At 36.0% G+C, this 21,028-nt stretch overlaps 1 protein-coding gene across 7 annotated transcripts in view; it reads left to right on the forward strand.

Annotated features, from left to right (window-relative positions):
- The window catches only part of NUDT12 (nudix hydrolase 12), a 130,162-nt gene that overhangs the window by 29,849 nt on the left and 79,285 nt on the right, over nt 1-21,028 (forward strand). For 5 of the 7 annotated variants that reach the window (XM_073233232.1, XM_073233227.1, XM_073233241.1 and 2 more), the window contains exons 2-5: nt 1,237-1,328; nt 3,207-5,516; nt 8,198-8,389; nt 14,901-15,068. In XM_073233232.1, coding sequence (XP_073089333.1) covers nt 1,237-1,328; nt 3,207-5,516; nt 8,198-8,389; nt 14,901-15,068 — 2,762 coding nt within the window. Of the gene's footprint in view, nt 1-1,236; nt 1,329-3,206; nt 5,517-8,197; nt 8,390-14,900; nt 15,069-21,028 lie in introns of those variants that run through there. The other 2 variants (XM_037011949.2, XR_012130015.1) reach the window with 2 other exon arrangements.

The raw sequence follows: 21,028 nt of genomic DNA on the forward strand, positions 1-21,028 counted from the left end.
TGAAGCATTTTTAAAATTGGAAAATCCAGTATGTGTAAAACAGGAATAAAAAAAAAGATACTAATTATATGTTTGTAATCCTCTCAGCAACCCAACGCCCATGCTGGCCTTCTAAGAAAGGATTATGTCTTGCTTAGTCAGCCATAGGACTTAACTGTGTCTCCTGTGGAAGAGAATAAAAAGGATAATTGGAAGAGGCCAAATGAGTGTTGTTTGCTCTACATAAGAAAGGTTGCCTTAGGAAAAGGAATTTTCAGGAAGTTGCAAGACTTTGAGAGTTTATCAAGGAAAATGATTTTGAAATCAACACATAAAGTGATGTAGGGGGATTTTGAGGAGGGAAATGACTTGCGAAGAATTTTAAGTAAATTCATGCCAACGCTGGCCATAAGGCAGCCCCATTTTATTTGACTTATATGTAAAACAGATAAAAATTGAGCTTCTCTGCTGAGGGATCCAAAGGTACAGCTGCCTAAATACACTCAAAACAAACTGCCCCAATGGGAAGCGGTTTCTCTTTGCATCTTTGCAGACAGTTTAATCCTCTAAAAGTAAAGCAATTGAATCAGGCTGAGCTCTGAGCACAGGCAGGGACCTACTTGATGAGATACCAGGGAAGTTAGGAGCCTGCCTTCCCCTTAAATATCTCCCCCTACACTTTCTATTAGTTAAGACATCTTCAAAAATAACCTTTTATTTCACAATAAAGATAAAGAATTAATTTGATCTTCTACAAAGAATTGATTCTTCTACAAAGAGTTCTAGAAATAATAATTCTACAATCTTATAATGTTTAAATGCAGTGTATATGATGATAATGCAGTGAAAGCCAACCATCTCCCCATCCCTACTTAGTTTAGCAGGGCTACAGGTTTGATGATAATAAATATAGGTCAACCACAAAAAAAATTAGATATTTCTATTAAGCTAAGAAAATTGGAATATGAAAAAAATTCATTTATACCAATATGATTTTATAACTTGCATCTTAAATGTCTACAAATATGAAAAAATATATATTTGAATGTTCACATGGTATGCAATGCACTAAATAGTTGGAGTAGAATTAAGCAGGAAAGGGAAATATAATTATAATGAAAAATGTATTCAAAGGAGAACACTGTGGGATACCAGAAAAGATACTATGCCTTCAAGTTGGCAAATGAGTTTAGTCTGTAATTTTATCAAACCTAAATTCTGAGGGGAAAATAATTTCAAATTTTATTTTTTTCAAAGGACAGTGAAAGCTGAAGACCCTCAGCTCCCCAGAATGAGGAGAAAAAGAAGAAAAGCCTATAAAAAATGGAAAATCTTGAATGCCACAGTATGTAAGTCCAGTTCATTGGTTTTACAAGTATATGTAAAATGAACTATCTAGCCTATGATCTTTGTTCTTTATTACAGAAATGTCTATAAAAATAGGAAGATAAATGCATATAAATGTTACAAAACAACCTAGAAGTTTGGTCAATTGTTATTATGTATCCACTTCTGCATTAATTATTAATGATACTTATTGCAAATAATAAAATTTTAAATAAAAATATTTGCTTATTCAAAGGTTATTAAAATGCCTATTCTTAAAATCTGTTATCAACGCATTAGTATGTAACTACCTCAGTTCTGTCTTCCTACTGCAATAACTAAAGTGTAGTCAATTGATAGAGGCTATAACTAGAAAATTATAAAATTGAGGTCTATAAACTGAACTGTTCTTGGCAAGAGGGTGTTATTTTAAGAATAAATTGGTATCTACAGTTCTGGAAGGCAGTCTGTCAGTCCATAAACCACTATCGTGTACATGCTGAACTGTAAGTGGACTTTAGAGAGAGATTTCTCCATATCTTTTCTCCCACCGCTTCTACATTACAGCTCTCAGATTGTAACCAGGCTTTCTGGAAACTGTTTCAGTACTTGCCATGAAAAAAATCATTCCCTCCAACCAGAAGAGAGACAAACAGGCATGGTTAGAATAACTAAGGAACTTCTTCACTATGCTTAAGGACCTATATGTAGATCAGAATATTCTGACTTCCTCTCCTGAAGCTGGAAAGTGATAATTCCTAAACCTACAATTGTCTATTTGATTCTGAAACAGAAATTATTTTTCTGCACCCCATACTTCTATGCCACCACTAGCCAGATTTTGATAGGATATTTTCTGGTTGGAGTTTATTTGCTCTTTATATTTTATATTAAAAATATGCAAATATATAAAATCATATTTAAATACTTAAATTAAGAACATTTAAAATAATTATGAATAATCCTTTCTAATTTTTAACCTACCAACTTATTAAAAATATCCTTTCTCTATAAATATGGATACTTGATTTACAGATCTCCATGACATCATTATTTATTTGTTGCCCATTCTTCTTTATTCTTTCCAAATACTCTTTCAGGCATAGTTTAAAATATAATTTGAGATCTTTGTGTTTCATCCATTGTTTTTACACAGATCTGGTACCTCATGCTCAGGTTCACAAATTTCTCAAATAAAATATTCTAACATTATATAGCAGTGGAGTAAAGATTACAAGCTGGTGTATCCTGGGCCAAAACTGGTCCCTAACTATACTGGCCTCCATCTATAGAGGGTTTTTAAAAATGTGAATGAACCCTGAGAAATTAGGAGTTTTTACAATCTAGTAAGTCCAGGCTCTAGTTGGCCCCTGGAAAATGAGAGGATCTGGCAACACTAGGACATCTTCTCTGTCCTATAAAAAGCCCCAACTCCAAGAAAGGAAACTATCAGACCTATTTAAAAGCCATACTTAGATCCCCTCCATCCTCTTTACCTACATCTTTATTTGTTGTACCATCTCAAAGTAGATCAAGCTTGATTTAGCCTACAGTATTACAATGCCATGCCCTAACACCCAATCATGTCAACTCACTCTTTAGCAAGCAGTGTCTTAAAATGTATTTGCTTAAAGTTTCTCTGAAATTTTCATTTCTCTTATTTCAGAAGTCTCCATTTTAGAGTAAAACTTAATTATATTCTTACTTTCTAAAACTAACAAGTGATATTCTGCATTCGGAGATAATTTATTCAAAATATGGTATTTGTTAGAAAAGAATTGTTGTGGAAAATACCTTGACATACTAGAAAGGAATGAAAACTGTTACTCAAAATACTTACAAAGGCTATATACTGAATCTTCTCTAAATGAGCACAGAAAATTTTCTTCATTTTTCTTTAGGTGGACCTCAGTCTGCTCATCAGGCATGCCAAAACAATATAAAAGATCTTGAAAAGGAAGTAAAAGAGGATACCTCAGAGGCTGTGTTTCATCAGACTGAGGCATTAGGGAAATCTAAGAAAAATGGAGATAAGCGTGCATCTGCTTCTGTGAATGGAAAGCAGGATTCCCCTTTACTCCCTAAAGATAAGAAACAACCTCCATCTTATAGCAAAATAAGTAGGGAGAAGGAAAGTAATGATTCTGCTTCATCCATTTCTCATCAACTAGAAAAAGTCTTACCAGTGGTCATGTTTAATGACTGTGAAGAGTCATTATCAGGAAAAGTTACACTGAAGGATTTCCCAAACACAGTAGAAGCCTTTAAATCAGCAAAAGGCAAAATTATTACAGAAGTGAAATGTGGAGTTTTCAATGTCCAAGTAGAAATCAAAAACAGATTTTTCTGTGAAACAGGAATGCAGTTTCCAACAAAAAAGAGATGTCCAAAATGTCACCAGCATTACTCTGTCAGACACATTCAGAGAACCTACACTTCTAGGAGCGGCTCCTCTACATCTAAGAATATACTGATAGAAGAACTAAAACTTGAGGCACCATCCAAATCTGAAGGAGAAATTGCCAGAACTGAGAGCCCTTCACTCAAAGTAAGTATTGTAGGGAAAGGAATTAAAGTTAAATACATGAGTAAGAGACAGAATATTTTAATTAATATAACTTATCCTAAAATAAGGAGGAAAATAGCTAAACACAGAAACATTTCCACCAGTCACAGTACTAAAGCATGCTCCAAGTCATCTGCACACTCTGATACGAGGCCCCCAGAAAAGTGGCAGTTTGAAAACAAGCATCAGAGCTCAGATTGTTGGCATGCCGTGAAGAAGAATTTTGATAAAGTTGTGATTTCTCTATGCTCAACTCCTGAGAGGGAGAAGAATAAGCCTCACACACTATCTTCAGCCTTAGATAACAATAAGGTGGAATCCGCCATCTCTCAGAGGAAGTTTAAAATTAGTCAGAACACCCCCGAAAAGAAACACTTCTGTGAGACTGAGATTCTTCTTAGAAATGTTCTTATTTCACATGATACCCTAAAGACCACAAGTTTAAGTGATACATATGTAAGTAAAATCCCTTTTGAGGATGCCAAGGATGTGGATAGAGAGAGAAAAATCATCTTTGATACAGTAGAAAATATCACATCAGAATCAGATATACGACGAAGCCCCGAAGGAATAAATTACTTGCCAAGCACCATTACTGACATCTTCCCAGTTCAAGATGGCAAAGGCTCTGACTTCTGTCCTTCGTCTTCTCTGAGCATGCAGCTCGTTGAAGAAAAGGCAGCCAACACTTATTGCAAAGGCAGCAAAATTCCACCTGCAGATGGCTGTGAGAACTCACATTCTTTATCTTTCCCTTCCAGCCAGAATGCTCCAAAGTCTTCCACCCCATTCAGCCCATCCCACTGGGCCACAGCACATTCAGAACCTAAAGAAACCCCTGGGGATACACTTTTCTTTAATCAATGTGCTGAATTTTTGAAAGACTATGAGGAAGAACACGTTGATATGACTGACCGAGACTTTAACAAAGTCATTCCACATGGTGACTCTCGTATGAAAGCACAGCAACTACTGGCGACGAAGAGTGCTCAGTGGGTGCCTCTCAGCCCGGTGCCCTCCAGCAGCCTGGCTGCCAGCAGCCCACTCAGCAGTAGCAACCGCAGCACTGTGGAACGGGGCCAAACAAAGTCCCGGGAAAGTCATCCAGAGACAGCAGCCTCCAGCAGAACAAAAGCACCAGTCACGACCTCAATAACTGATGAGTTAGAGCAAAGATTAATTATTCAAAATGAAAAAGAAGGCTCAGTTTATTCCAATCATCCCATAGGAATGAAAAACCCTAAAGAGTCACCCAGCTCTCTGGGATATATTGAAAATGACAAATCCCAGATGATGTCAGTGGTAAAGAATGCATGCCACAGAGAGTTTGAAGACTTACCAAATGAGAATCGTGATGAATTCTGCTTTCAAACAGACTTCCCAAACACTGGTGAATTCAGTTGTTCAATGTGTGCTACAGATAATGTGTTTCTTATTGATAAAACACTGACCAATGATGCAGACCAGTATGGTAAACAAGATGCCACAAACCTTGGACTAACCAGTTTTAAACAGGAGCCAACAGAGTGCCAAAGGATTGCCTCAACAAAGCCAAATGATGGCGGAGATAGAACTGACCCAGAAGCAGCTCACGATCACCAAGTAGACATATTGCTCTCACCTCAGAAGCAGACAGCTTTAAAAGGTACAGTGGACTATCCAGAATCTTTAACTTTCATTACTTTTATGTGTTTGAGCTTTGGAAAGTCCTAATGTGAGGGCTTTTTTTTTTTATTGCTTGGGATTTTTTCTTTATTGCTGAAGATATATTGAGTATTTTAGAGTTAGATGAATATGGGCAAGCATATATCAGCCTGCTTCTTCCCATTATCACCTCTCCATCCATAAACAGTGCATAACAAAATCACCAAGACCACAGTTTAATATAAAAAAATCAATCTCTCTTTAAAAAGCTGATGTATTGCCAAATCAATTTTGTAGGAAATGTTAGCCTTTTGCCACTCTTAAATAATCCACCATTTCTTTCATTCTTGCAAGCTAAGCATGTTTAGAAGTATAGGAAGAATATGTTTGTGATTAAATGTGTTTTTAAGCCTTGCTGTGGTGTTGCAGAAGCATGGTATACATGGCTCAGGAGGCCATGTGGAATAATAATTAGAGCAAAGGAGAAAAAACAGGAACGGCCATAGCTAACCCTGATGGAATTGTCCATGGAGCCTCTGACCTCAAGCAGACCCCTGACCTCCCTTGTGCATTGGTTAGGCCTGCTCACATCATTGACAGAACCCAGGAGCTCTCCAGACCTCAAGAGGGCTAAGAGGGAAGCCCTTTCCTAAGTACATAATACGGTATGTCTGCTTTCAATCTTGGGTCCACACTAGATCATTTTGCTCACTTCATAGAAGCCCTGGTTGTTTTTCTCAGTACATCCAAAATATTTTATATTTAATGTTAGTATTATTCCACATAGTATATCAAATTACATCTCAAGCAAGTAAAAATCTCCTCCCATACTGCCAATAACATTCCTAGCTCGTCCAGAATTGAGATTTGGAATGATGAAACTTACTCAAGAAGCTATCTTTTCTTTATTGTTGTTCTATCCCTAATTTTTAATAAAATAAATAAAATTTAGAAGTAGAAATAAAATGCAAAAAGCACAATCAACTACACAAGTTTTGGCATAAAATGTGAAATTCACTCTATAGAAAATAAAAGCCCTAAAAACGACACAAAAGCCCTATGAATACCTGCCGACTGTGAACACTAGAGCAAAGATCCAATCACAGGCACTGGTTCCCAGTGTCAACATGCCTCCAGATACCACAATCAACAGCATTAACCCCAACATTTGCTTCATTCATAATTATTTAGGTCTGCAAGAGGCAGATCTACAATAAAAGCATGTGTGTCTCCCAGAGCAGATGCAGGCTCATCTGGGTGAATCTCTCTTCCAGGCTGGCTCATCTTCCCCTGCCTCTCCCAGGAAGACGTATTTCCTTTAAAAGATCAATAATTCAATTTGGAATCCTCCCCAAACTGATATTGCACTTCACTAGACCTTGAAATTGTTCCATTTGGTGAACACATCCAGCTACTGGGACCTGCGTACTGTGGTTCATCCAAAGGTTGTTCCCACAACTCTCCCCCTCCCGACTTTGTTCCTTTTCCCCAGATCATTCTGTTTCAGCCACATGGGTCCCACACCAGGTTCTCTGCTGGGCTGTTCCCACTGCCTGGGCCACTCTTCCTTGATATGTCCCCACGGTTCGCTCTCATTTTTGCTCTTGTGATACATGTTCAGTGAGGCTTCCTCATTCATTTTAAAATTGTCATCTGAGCGCTCTCCATTCCAATCCAGGCACACTCTACCCTTTTTCCATTATTTTTATACATAGCACTTCTCACTCACTAATATGCTGTCTATTTTACTGGTTTATTTGTTATATGAATGCAGTCATGAGGGCATGGATTTTTTTCTGCTTTGATCATTACTATATCCACAGCACCAGAACAGTCCCTTGCCAGTAGTGAAGGCACTCAATGACTACTTGCTGAATAAATGCAGTCATGAGGGCATGGATTTTTCAAAAAGTTAAAGCAAGTAAAGTCTTAACCAATTCTAACTTAGCAAATTACTTTTAGGTTTATATGCTCCACTATTTGGGTTTTCTTTTGTTTTGCATTTTTAGTTATTTTCTCAGTTTGACTGCATTGCAATTAGTTTATTTGTAATTTTTTTTTTCTAATTAATACATAGTCCCACAGCTTGTGATGACAGAGGTGGCAGTTTGGAAACATATAAAGTATTTCAAGTTGCTATTTATTCAAATATAAAATTATCAAAGCCTTTATGCATTTTGGCTTTTTTTCCTCTTTTCCTCATTTTGCACACATGCACCAATAAAAGTATAGTGAAATGTGTATAGTTGTGATTCATAGAAACCAAAACATAAAGGACTTAAGTTCACTAATAAACTCATTATCCTAAATTATAATTTAAATAATTCAGGTGATAATGTATTGTTTTCTTATGGCGAATTCAGGAGACATAACTAACAATTTACTTCTACTTCACTCCTCCAGAGTAACTAATATAGTATCAGACATTCTGCTGGTGCCAAGGAAATCTGCTGAACTGAATGCACCTGATGCAATACATGGTGCCCCACCCTCTTTCCTATTTAAATCTATTTTTAAATCTATATAGTTCTTTTTGTAAAAGTAATACAAGTTTAGAAGGTGAATCATGAAGGAGTTGAATGAAGTTACTCTAGTTCTAGTCTATAGTGATTCTGTTTCAAAGACTGGAATATTCTATCTTGAAATGTGTCTCACTCTCATACTTAATGTGATTTAATCTAGATTGGAATTTGGAAATAAATAGCCTCCACAAGTTATCTGAGGAATTGGCTCCAAGAGGTACAAGGGTCAGTGATGGTTCCCAGGAGGAAGCAACTGACCAGTGGGCCAGGAGGAGGCAGCAATTCAAAGATGGCAAAAGATGCAGCTCAGCAGGGGGCAGTTCATTCGCCAGCAGCATCACCGAAGGATCCGGTGAGCAGACACATCACCTTCTTTTCCAGAGCCACAGCAAAGGCCGCAACTTACTGAAACTCAGTCAGGCCTCCTCCCTCTTATCTCCAGAATACAAACCCTATTATTTGAACATGGCAATACGGTGACTATATGCTTTTATACAGAAGATCTTTTTGAATAATCAACCCTTTATCATCCACAAAGGAATCCCAACTTGGTAAATTACCTCCTTCAAAACATACACCTGCCTACTAAGGCTGCTTTTCTCTTCATAAACTGAAATAACTAACCACATGGTTCTATCAAAAAACAAAATTCAACTAAGTAAACTTGAAATCTAAGCAGTTCATGAATCAGGCAGCATCTCATCCAGCAAGAAGAGAGATGCTCCAAGGAGTTGTACAAAATGGGAAGTTTTATAGGAAGGAGGGTGAGGCAAGAAGCTATTAGCAGAAGAACAGAAGGGATTATTTCAGGCAAGGCCACCTTCCCTTAGTGGGAAGAGCAGGGAGCCTAGTCATGCTACTTCACCCGTGGTGGTGTTCAAAGTGAGGGATGTGCAAACATCAGACTACCTGCAGTTTCTGCCCTGGAGCTCCAACTGCCCACCCTGTTGTTGCACCCGGGGCCTCTCTAGCCCATGGGTCCTCACTCTTGGCATTGCTCCCACCATTCTGCATCAAAACTTTATCACAGAAAAGTCAGACAGAGAAAGACAAGTACTATATGATATCATATATGTGTAACCTAAAAAACCAACCTCGTAAAAACAGAGTAAAATGGTGTGGTTACCAAAGGATGGGTGTGGGGGGATAGGACAGATGTTGTTTAAAGTTTAAGGGTACAAATTTGCTACAAGGAATATATGAGTCCTAGAGATAAAATGTATAGTACAGTGAATATAGACAATATTGTATTATCATCATCTAACTTGCTAGGAGACAGAACTTATTCCACTAAAAGAAAGGGTAATTACATAACATGATAGAGGTGCTAATTATTGGGACACTGGCAATCCTATTACAGTGTATAAATGTATTAAATTAACATTTTTAAGTTTATAAATGTTATATGTCAAATATATTTCAATAGAAAAAAGAACTTTCTCACATACATCCTGTGCTGTGATTTCACTCCATAGCTTACAAGTTGATTCTGGATTTCATGTATTTCCCAGTTAGTTGAGAATTCCCTTCTTGCTTTCAAGCACATCTATTAAATCTTAAAACACACACTGTACTACATACACACACAGCGTCAATCTCCTTCCTGACTTTCCTCTGGCCTTTGAAATGCCTCTCTTACATTATGCAGAAAAAATTCAGCTGCACTCCCTGCTTCTACATTGTGTAATTGAACTCATTATAGTTTCCATAAAGTAAAAGACCCTGCAGGAATTAGGACCTATCCATATATATGCTTCTGCAGGAATTAGGACCTATCCAGATATATGCTTTCCAGCACTCCTATCAAAATGGGAGACAGAGTTTGTGCTTACTCCACTCTCTTGAACCCATGTCTGCAGATAACTTCCTTTCCCCCCTCTTGCTTCCTTTTCTACCCTACTCCACCTTACTCTTTGCCCTGAAGTCTTACCTCTATGGACTATATCAAGGGGCTAATTGGCCACTGGCTTCCTGTGGAATTTGACCAATAGGGAAGATCAGCAGGAGCCTAAAGGGAATGAAGGGACTGAGGTTCTAGTATTATTGCCCCAGACCTTTCCTTGTGGTGTGTCAAGGGCTGGTTGTGTCCCTCAAGTCACTTTCCTATAAAGCAGCCCTGATCTCACTACTTTTTGTGGCTCTGGGACTGGTAAGTGGTATCTGCTTCCTGCCCTTACTGCTTTAGTCTTAGATAGACCGTCTTAATCCCACTCTATCATACCTGACTTCCTTAAATTCTGTCTACACTTTGTGAAAATGTTTTTAACTCTCCTCAACTCATCTGAGTATATCATCTATTTCATGCCAGAACCTTATGATACACTAGTGCTGTTTTCAAATTACAGCAATGATCAAATATTACCAACACTACATATTGATAATACTCCAGTAAACAGAATCTACCCATCTTAAAAAACTGAGAAGGAGGAATCCAAGGAAAAAACAATTTTGTTATAAGTAAGGAAATACAAGAAACAAAATTTATTACATATAGCAATAGTTTCTCTTATTACCTGAAACAATTTATGGTTGATCCAAACTGAAAAATTAGATTGAATGGAAAGTTTGTTTGATTAACCACAGATGATCTGCATGTGCCATAGAAAAAGGCACCATTTTCTTTAGTTTTCAGTTCCTTCTAACATAGAAAGACCAGTTCCTTCTAGTTCACTGTGTTTCTCAGCTCCCTGGACCCTTTCAGTCCAGGTCTATTTCATCCTTTGTTTTATGGACAAATGCTCCACTCCTGGTACTCTTAGACATTCATGTCTGCTCTGCATTTCTTGAGAAAAAGAAACAACCCTAGGTGTACTGGAATCTGCTCACCAGTGGCTCACCATAGCCAATGTACATTTTTTTCCAACATTGAAGGTAACATCAGATTGGTAGCTTGAAATTGGCCACAGTGGGAATATTTATACAATGGAAATTGGCAAACACTTCAAATCAGGGCACTTTTTTCCCTTTGAAGAGTCACTTGTTAAACATTTGCCAGTACACACTTGACACAACACAGAAATCAGCTGTATGACTTATACAAATTCAAATTCAAGCCAAACTAACATGAGCATTTTAATTAAAACAGCAATTGTGTTTTCCTTGGGATGAGTTCTGTTTTGAATGAAAACTTATACTAGCAATTGTTTCACATTAGACATGAGGGAATTGAAGTGTCTGCCATTCTATTTTTTCAGTTTATCCAAGCTACAGACACTCAGAAGGTATGTTGTATTTCTCTGGAAACTTTTCAGTAGAGACTGCAATTCACTAAGAGCTGCTGGAGCTAGCATTGTTTAATATGTGGTTTAAATTTTATCTCATTTAGAGAGTCAGGATATGTTACTAATCCATGACTTAAAACCTAACGGCTTTATCGAGCATCATTACAGCTGGTGTTTCTCAGTCTGTTAATCTCACTCATCTCTGACTTCCTACATAATAACTGGAAAAGACATTAGGAATGACATATTTATGTATGTGGACATAGTTGATCAATCCATCCAAGCTGTAGGGAATGCTGACTAAGGCATACCAGGTAAATAACTTGAAGGCTATAAACTGAAGTCAGGATGGCCTGCAAAATGGAACTCTGATTTTTATAATCTCAAATGGCTCCTGTATCACAAACAGATGTGGCAAGAATTTGGGTCTAATTGTCTGAAGATACTTGATAGCATTTCCCTTTTTTTCATTCAACTATAAAAGTTGTTATGGAAATATGTTTTCCAAACATTAGTTTGCATAGAAGGAAGAAGAGTGGTTAGAGGAGCGACACAGAAAGAGAGGGAGAATGAGAAAGGCAGGCAGGCAAAAGAACTCCTGTTTCTAATAAAAAGAGCTAACATTTACATTGTGCTTACTATGCTGAGCTTTATATTAGCTAAGTAATTCTGCCAACAACAGATGAGTGAAGTACTGTATTTTCATCTTCACTTTACCAAATGAGGAATTTGAGTCATGGGGAGCACAAGCGATTTGCCCGATGTCGCTCAGTGATAAGTAGTGGTGGAGCTGGGATTCAAGCCCAGACAGTCTGACCCGGAGCCCATGCTCACTACCTCTGGTTGGATCATTCATACTTGATCCTGGTCTCTCTCTGGGAAAGTCCAAACAGGGTCTCACTTTTTTAGATACTACTTTTTTATTATCCTCAAATAATACAGTGGTGGAATGAAAGAGATACGATAATGTCTACAGACACCTGAAAGTATTTTATCATTTTGATAAATTTTTCAAGAGCAAAGCAGTGCAAATGCAATTTCAGTAATACCAAGCATGTTTAAGAGCTCATTCTGTTTTAAAGTTTCATTTATTGGAGGGCTCATGTAGCAAGCCAAATGTTGGTGACAAAGTTTGGGTGACAAAGACACATTTCATTTGGATTTTCTATTTGGCTCAAATTTCCACAGGGCAGTTGTGGAGAAATTTAGCATCTCAAAGCTGCAGCAGGTGTGCAGCTTGCAGCCTCCCTGGAATTTAACACAAATTTTATATCTCAATTTATGTAAGAGTGTGTTGATTAACTCTGCCTTGGTAACTGAATGAACAGAGAAGTGTTCATCCACTTAATCAAATCTATTTGTAAATAAGGGAGCTGCATTAGCAGTCTCATGCATGCTGATAAAAACAAAGACCACTGAAATTTAAAGACCCACACTCAGACTTTCACGTGATAAGGGCATGATCGCATATCAACATGGACAGCTACTGCTCAGGAAAAAAAATAATAATAAAATACTTCTGTGGGCCCAGGAATCTGTGTATATTATATTCATAAATATTAAAATATAACTGAATATAAGAACAAGGATATAAGATATAAATCAAATGAGGGAAGATACTTTACTACTTTAAAATCTTTTAGGGCTTCTGTAATTTTAGCAAGTACTATGTAGGAAGCAGCTTTGATTTAGGTTTAAAGCTCAGAAAGACAGGTTAATAAATTGTTATAATTTTTTGGTTTAATTTTCCTACCATTTAAAGTCAAATATCACACTCAGACTTATTTTTTAAAAAATGAATACAAAAATTTGCAAAGGATTTTGGAATGGAAGAAAACATCCTATATCCTGAGATAAGTATTCTAATTCTAAAGTTTACAGCACTTTTATTCCAATAAACCCATAACATTCTCATATCACTTACAGTCCAACTTTATCATTATATAATATACCTACATGCCATCCCCTTTTTCTCACACACCAAAATTGTATTTATCCAACCAACTTGGTCTATCTTCCCCACTTTGCGCTGCAGGCCACTTGTCGATACCATGTTTACCCACAACCCAGTCTTCCTATAGATACTGCCTAATCCTTAAGGTCCAGTCTACTTATATTCTTCCTTTAATCCTACCCTTCCCTCCAGCCAGAATCACTCTCTCCTTCCTCTGAACTCTCTTACTTCATTATGAATCCCATATCTTACTCAGCTTTCTATCCCCATCATACCTAAAAGTGTACTTTGCTCTTGACAAAAGGACATTTTAAATTAATTCACCTCGGTAAATGGGTAATAAATGAATGAATGCACCTGAAACCATTTAAACTGTGGATTAGCATCAAGTGACTAATTAAATTTCATTTGATGTACAAAATAAAAATTACAAGAAAGCATTAAAGATACTTGGGCTCTGTTTTTGACTATCCACAAGAGGCCGTGATGTCGCATCCTGTATCACCATACCACCCTTGACCATTTCTACACAAGTTAAACAAATATATAAGCTAGAAACCTCCTGTTGCATTTATCTGTATGTCAAGGCAACAATTAACATTTATGCTCTTCAGACCAGTAGCAGGAGAACAAAGGTGGAAATGCAGGGGCAAGGATAAGAACCATTAGGAATTACTTGATTCTCCAGAGAAAATCAGTGAGAACAGAGCCATTCTTCCCAGGGGCTTTATATAACAGACTTTGGCAGAAGTCCAGCTGGTCTCTGCTGGACAGGATGAGGGTGAAAGGAAGAGGTTTTACCTATCATTTGTAAGAGTTAGGCGTGGGAGCAACTGTAGTATGTGAGAAGAAACTGAAAGACATGTTTCGTTGTTAAGAAACATTCTGTGTTCAAACTATATGCTCTTCATGACAGTTGAGAAATGCCCTTATACTTTTCATAGAATTCCGTTTTGGTTTTGAAATGGTGTTTCTTAATTCTGCACCCTTGGAAGACTGAAAGACTTAGAACATCACTTTATTCAGGTTTCAACTACCTAACAGGGCCACAAAGAAACACTTGGATGGTAATATAAAAATGCGATCTCATTTCCTCAACTGGCACAGCGTTATACACTATCCAAGAGACTCCCAAATGCACAGAACCCTAAACTACTATGAATGAAACTGTGGTGAAACATTACATGCCTACCTGTGTACTTTATTCTACATGTAAGAACAGTAAGTTTCCTAGGAATGTATGTTTTTGCAGTGCCTTCTTTGAAGCACAGAGAGACAATAGTGATTTTTTCCCCTGTGCTTGGAATTTTGAAAGGGATTCTAAAGCTAATTCTTAGTTTTATGTGGCTTCCTCTTGACCACCAAAATACTAATATATATGTCTCAAAAACAACAATTTCTTCCATATTTTTCTTCAACAAAGGATTTCTAGTGCTGTCTCTAGTATACTGGCTTCCCAACTATAGGCCTTTAAGCATTGCCTGTTTTATCAGTAATATTTTAGGGCTATATAAGTTCTTCCTAAGAGAATGTCTAACAAACTTAGCTCCTTGTTTTCGAGTGTAACACTGCCTTTAGTATAGACTCGGCACTCACACATTTGGTGCCTTTCACCTCAGTCATCAGTGTGCACGCACCTTCTTTCTCACCAAAGCATACTTCATGTTACTGCCTTTTCTGCTCTTCAGTCACCTCAGAAGATGGCTGTTCTGTGGATCTTGGCTTTCGAGTTAATCTTGAGGGAAGAGGATTCTACACGGAGAATTTCCATTCAGCAGCATGGATTTTCCAAGGGGATGATGGGAATCCTGAATACAGTCCCAGATGTCTTAGTAAAAAGCCCCGGCCAGTAGCTGGTAAGGACTCTACAATTATGGTAAAACAAATATGACTTAGGAAACCTGTAACCTGGCCCTAGGCAAGTATCTCAAGTCTGCAGATTTATCCAGTGGGTGGAGTATTTGAGTATTTGGAGAGTAGTATGTGTATTCCTATATATATATATACACACATAATGTATTTCTTAATATTGTGAAAAAATCTGAAACTATTAAAATAACTGTCTTAAGAGCTCATTCAAACACAGAGCAGCAATGCCAAAGTTGGAGTAAAGATTAATGTAGCAAGAGTCAAGTCTTCTTCATATATGAGTAAAAAATACTATTTTTAAAAATTGACTGGAGTATAAACAAGTAACAAATCATCATTTATTGTTCTAACACTGAAATATAACCATTTTATTGTTTCTGCCTTGTCTTTTTATTATACATTAGTCCTGTTTTTAAACACACATGAAATGTATCTTTTGATATTATCAGGTATATAGTTTGATATATAAGATTTTACAGCCTGCTTTTTACATTTAGCTATTGAATAATTATAACTTCTTTTCACAATATGAATGTTTTCCGTGTTTTTATCGACTTCATTAACATTCTAATAGTTACATGATGTTTTTTATGACATTAATTTTTAGTTTACTAACACTATGTATATTTCCCTAATGCAATAACAACTTAATGATTAAAAAAGAAAAAAAGACACCTCTGTCACAAGTTTCAGCATGTGAAATTATTTCAGTCCAGTCTTGGCTGCAAAATTTAAGGTGTAGAACTTCTGTAACATTCTGTTTTATTGATATAACAAATAACCTTGATGAATAATAAACAGTTTAACTTAAGGAGTCAAAGATTCAAGTTAAAAATAATGTTTAAAATTAATTATACAATCATGCATTCAACAAACACCATACCTATGATGGTACAAGCGCTAGGGGAAGTTGCTAAAGATACACAGAGAAGTGTCAGGTATGAGTATATGAGAGATTCTATATGGAAGTACTTGTCATTTCCTGTATAGGCATCAAAATGTGCTTAGTTTTATCTTAATCTCATCTATACAGACAAGATTAATTGTTGTAAGATATCATTTGTTTTATATGTAGAGTAAAATATAGCCTTTCTTAATTTTTTCTTATAAATAAGAAATTGAGCACTGGAGGATTTTTATGAGAATAATCTGTAGATCTAAATGAGTTCCTGTGTACATGTATTAGACAATATAAGGTTTGTATTTTATGCAATTAGAAAATGTGTTTATATTCATATCATAATATTAATGAATTAAACTTAACCATTCATTGAAAAGCAAGCATGAGACTATGAATCTAAAACTTAAAGAATTCAGAGTAGAATTTTTAAAAATTAAAATAGATGACAAGGATCCAGGAATAATATATTTTTTTAATTGTCTATATTTCCTATTTGAGCAATAGGATGGTATAAGGAAAGGACACCAGACTAACAGCAAGATTTTGGGGATTAGGGTCTAGTTGTTCATTTGTTCATTTTGTCTATTTGTTTACTGATGCATTCTACGCACCTAGACAGTGCCTACTTCATCAATACATATTTATTTAACGAATGAATAAAAGTGTCTGGATTTCAGTACTATTCAGTAATTTATCAGCTATATAATCTTAGTCACTTACTGTTATTATCTCTCTGCCTATCTTACAGTATTATAATAAAATGAAATAAAATTATATATGTGAAAATTACAAGCTATTTATCACCATCTTGACTATTTTCTGTCTCCTACCTTCATTTTTCTTAATTTTTATGACAATTTTGGCTGAATATTATATATTTACATATATGTGTATATTATATTCAGGTATATTTTATATAAATTATAAATAATTTCTATTATATAACATACTTACTAAATTGACAATATTTATTGACTATGGCAAGCAGCTGAGAACATAAGATGAATAAAATACAATTCTTCCTTCACAGTATCTTGACTGACACCTGATATATAACACCTGTAAAAAAGTACAAGTATCACCACCATTTCTACAACTGCTTATGATTGTCAAAAAACAAACATTTTTTTTATTTTGTTGATTCACTATCATTCACATGGGTTAAAAAAAGAGACAATATTTAATTTTGCCCAAAAAATTCATATATGTTGTGTGTATTATGTAATACACACTTAAAAAACAAAAATAACAATAAAAATAAACAAAAAAAATATGTTTAAACATTATGAGTGAGTTTCATGATATTATTTATTGGACTGAACCTCAACAGAAGAATGTGCTACTTGTTCTTTCTTACTGTTACTAAGACTTGAAGTGTTACATATACCAGATGCATATGTTTTTTAACTCTGTGATATTGAGAGATCAATAGAAGATGGAGATTGAGAGGAAAGGTGGGTTAGAGGCAGATGTTCATTTTTTTTTAATTTTTTATTAAGGCATTATTGATATACACTGTTATGAAGGTTTCACATGAAAACCAATGTGGTTACTATATTTATCAATATTATCAAGTCCCCACCCATACCCCAATGCAGTCACTGTCCATCAGTGTAGTAAGATGCCACAGATTCACTGTTTGCCTTCTCTGTGCTACACTGTTTTCCCCGTGACCCCCCACACCATGTATACTAAACATAATATCCCTCAATCCCCATTTCCCTCCCTCCTGACCCACCCTATTACAACCCTTCCCTTTGGGAACCACTAGCCTCTTCTTGGAGTCTGTGAGTCTGCTGCTATTTTGTTCCTTCAGTTTTGCTTCGTTATACTCCACAAATGAGAGAAATCATTTGGCACTTCTCTTTTTCCACCTGGCTTATTTCACTGAGCATAATATCCTCCAGCTCCATCCATGTTGTTGCAAATGGTAGGATTTGTTTCTTTCTTATGGCTGAATAGTATTCCACTGTGCATATGTACCACCTCTTCTTTATCCATTCATCTACTGATGGACACTTAGGTTGCTTCCATATCTTGGCTATTGTAAATAGTGCTGCAGTAAACATAGGGGTGCATATGTCTTTTTGAGTCTGAGATCTTGCTTTCTTTTGGGTAAATTCCTAGGAGTGGAATTCCTGGGCCAAATGGTATTTATATTTTTAGTTTTTTGAGGAACCTCCATACTGCTTTCCACAATGGTTGAACTAATGTACATTCCCCCCAGCAATGTAGGAGGGTTCCCCTTTCTCTGCATCCTCACCAGCATTTGTTGTTCTTAGTCTTTTTGATGCTGACCATCCTTACTGGTGTGAGGTGATATCTCACTGTGGTTTTAATTTGCATTTCCCTGATAATTAGTGATGTGGAGCATCTTTTTATGTGTCTGTTGGCCCTCTGAATTTATTCTTTGGAGAATTGTCTCTTCATATCCACAGATGATTTATTTTTAAACTGAAAACTATCTTTATTAACCTAACAGCATTTTAAAGATACTGCAATACTAATATATATCTCAGTTAAAACACATTTTACACTTTAAAAAATCCAATCATTTATTTTCTAGAAGAGCTTTTTTATAAATTAGAGAAATACATAAAGGTTTGTATCACTACAAAGGTATCCTACTAGAACTACAAGAAAATTTTAGGGTATTTTCAACGTATAAGTGAGATTACATTTGTGGAAATATTTACCCTTCATTTGAACTTTTACATCTTAGAAAATTATTCCAGAAAGTGTTATTTGGGGAGATAAATTACTTGAAAATGTGCCCACAGCTTCTAGAAAGACAATAACATTCATTTGTGGCTTTTCAGCAGCTGTGTGGCACTCGTAGATTATCCACCAGACAGTGGCAAGGGAAACCAGGACTATAAATCTTAAAATATGAGAAAATTGTCTTTAGAATGGGAGGGGAGCATGTCGCAAAACATTTTGTCTGTCTCTTCTCCCACAGGAGAATGCTACATTTGAGCTCACCATTTAAAGACTTTAATTGTTTATACTTTCACACACATTGTTGACACTCAATTTGCCTGACTGAAAAAAAAAAAAAAACACCACCACAGCCTTGCAAGCAATAGCTATCTTAACAGTCTCATGTAATATGAAAACAAAACAACAAACATGATTTGAGTGGAATCAACACAGTAAAAGTACTCCATTAAACAAATGTCTGTTGGGTAATCAATCTGTCAAAAGCAAAAGATAGTATCAGAGGGTGACCTAGAGGAAGCACAAAGTTTGGACAAGTGGAGATGTTAGAAATGATTTCTACAGAAGTCAAACAGGATTTCTGATTTTCTTTTTGTCCTGATTGTAGGCTGTTAAAATATTCATTACTGTGTCCTTGAATTTCCTAGTTTTGTTCCTTACATTATATTGAGAGCCAGAAAGTGCAGTCCAGTCATATAAAATGACTGCCAAAAGGGAATTGTATTAACAAATGACAGACCTTCCCAGGAGCATAGAGCAGAGCATGGAATTTTAGGGATGGAGTGCACTAATACCAGCCCCGCTACTTGACATGCTTTTCCTATACTGTTTCAACAGCAGAAAAACATTGTATTTTCTTCCAGCATTTCAGAAGATAGACATTCCTTCAGGAATCCACATGAAGAATGTTTATCCTTCCTCTCTTTGAATATTTGCCAATTTTGGCAGCCAGTGTCTAGCATGTAAACTCCATGAGAAAAAGCCTCTTGTCTATCTTCACCACTACAGTCCTAGTACATAGGAAAACCCTTGGGCACATCATAGATATTCGGTACATGTTTCTGAATGAGTAACTGCTATTAGGCTACAACAGATCACTAAAGACAGGGATGCTTTCTTTGTTTTTATCAGATATTTTTGTTCCCTAGCTGACCAAGAAGGTGGTCACATTCAAGTACATTTGGACAGATTACCTAACCTTTTACTATCTTTGTCACTTCTTATAGGAAACATAACTTTAAAACCATTGATTTCTCAGATTACCTGGGATAAAATTTAATAAAATAATGGCAAATTTTCTTACAAACCCTGCAAAAGATAATTTAAGTATATGATGATAATAATAATACCTTTCCAAGGATCAGGGACTCACCCACCCTAACTATCTGCCAGAAATGGAAGGGAAGCTGGACTAAGGTCCTTTCCTACTCAAAACAAAATGATTAAGTCAATCGTTTTAAGTTCTCAAGATCCTTTGACCTCTTGCTTGCTTCTAATTCTATCCATCTTCTGCGTATGTTAGGCATTCTCTAACAGTCTTTGAATATGGACCTAAAGAGGAAGCAACCTTACAAAGAAGAAATGTCTTTAATCTCTAACCTGGAGGAAGATCTAAATCCATCTGAGAAGTGAGAAGTGAAATACAGAAATATAAAAGAAAGGTTGAAAAGAAGCAGCAAGATATAATACCCATAAATTCTAATGTATTCCTATTTTTTAATGAAGGGGGATTCTATTAAATTATAATTTTAAGGTGTTAAATTGCTCTACCTTTATTAATAGATTAACATTTTTATTGTATAATTAATTACCTGACTCCTTCCCAGAAACCTAACAATAGGTCTATTGCTAATAATTCCCTTCAAGAGCTCAGGAAGTTTATCTTTATATTTTTTTATGATTTATTCTTTATAATTTTTAGATATTCATTAACATATAGGAAAAAAATTCAACCACTAAAGTATGCCAACCTAATTGCTGAGGACTGATTAAATCCTTCAGTATTGTTTTAGTACTTCTCTCTGGTGAACTTGACCTTAAATCCAACTAAATACTCAATATTTTGAAGACTTCTGTTATCATTCTTCATTACATAACTTTGTTAGCACATAAAATGGATCCTTCTGAGGTCACATAAGCCCTTGAGATGTTTTATTTCAATTTTGTACTCTAGCATAAGTGAGGTATATATATTTACAGAAAGAAAAGGCATGATGTAAATATACTGTAGAAGAAAAAATTCCTTTACTGGAATCATCCTTCTTGCAGAGACGTTTTCTGCCTTGGAATCATGCCCTTTCCTCATCTCTGAAGAGTAAGAACCCAGAG

The sequence above is a fragment of the Manis javanica genome, chromosome 1 (assembly GCF_040802235.1).
Source record: "Manis javanica isolate MJ-LG chromosome 1, MJ_LKY, whole genome shotgun sequence".
NCBI lineage: Eukaryota > Metazoa > Chordata > Mammalia > Pholidota > Manidae > Manis > Manis javanica.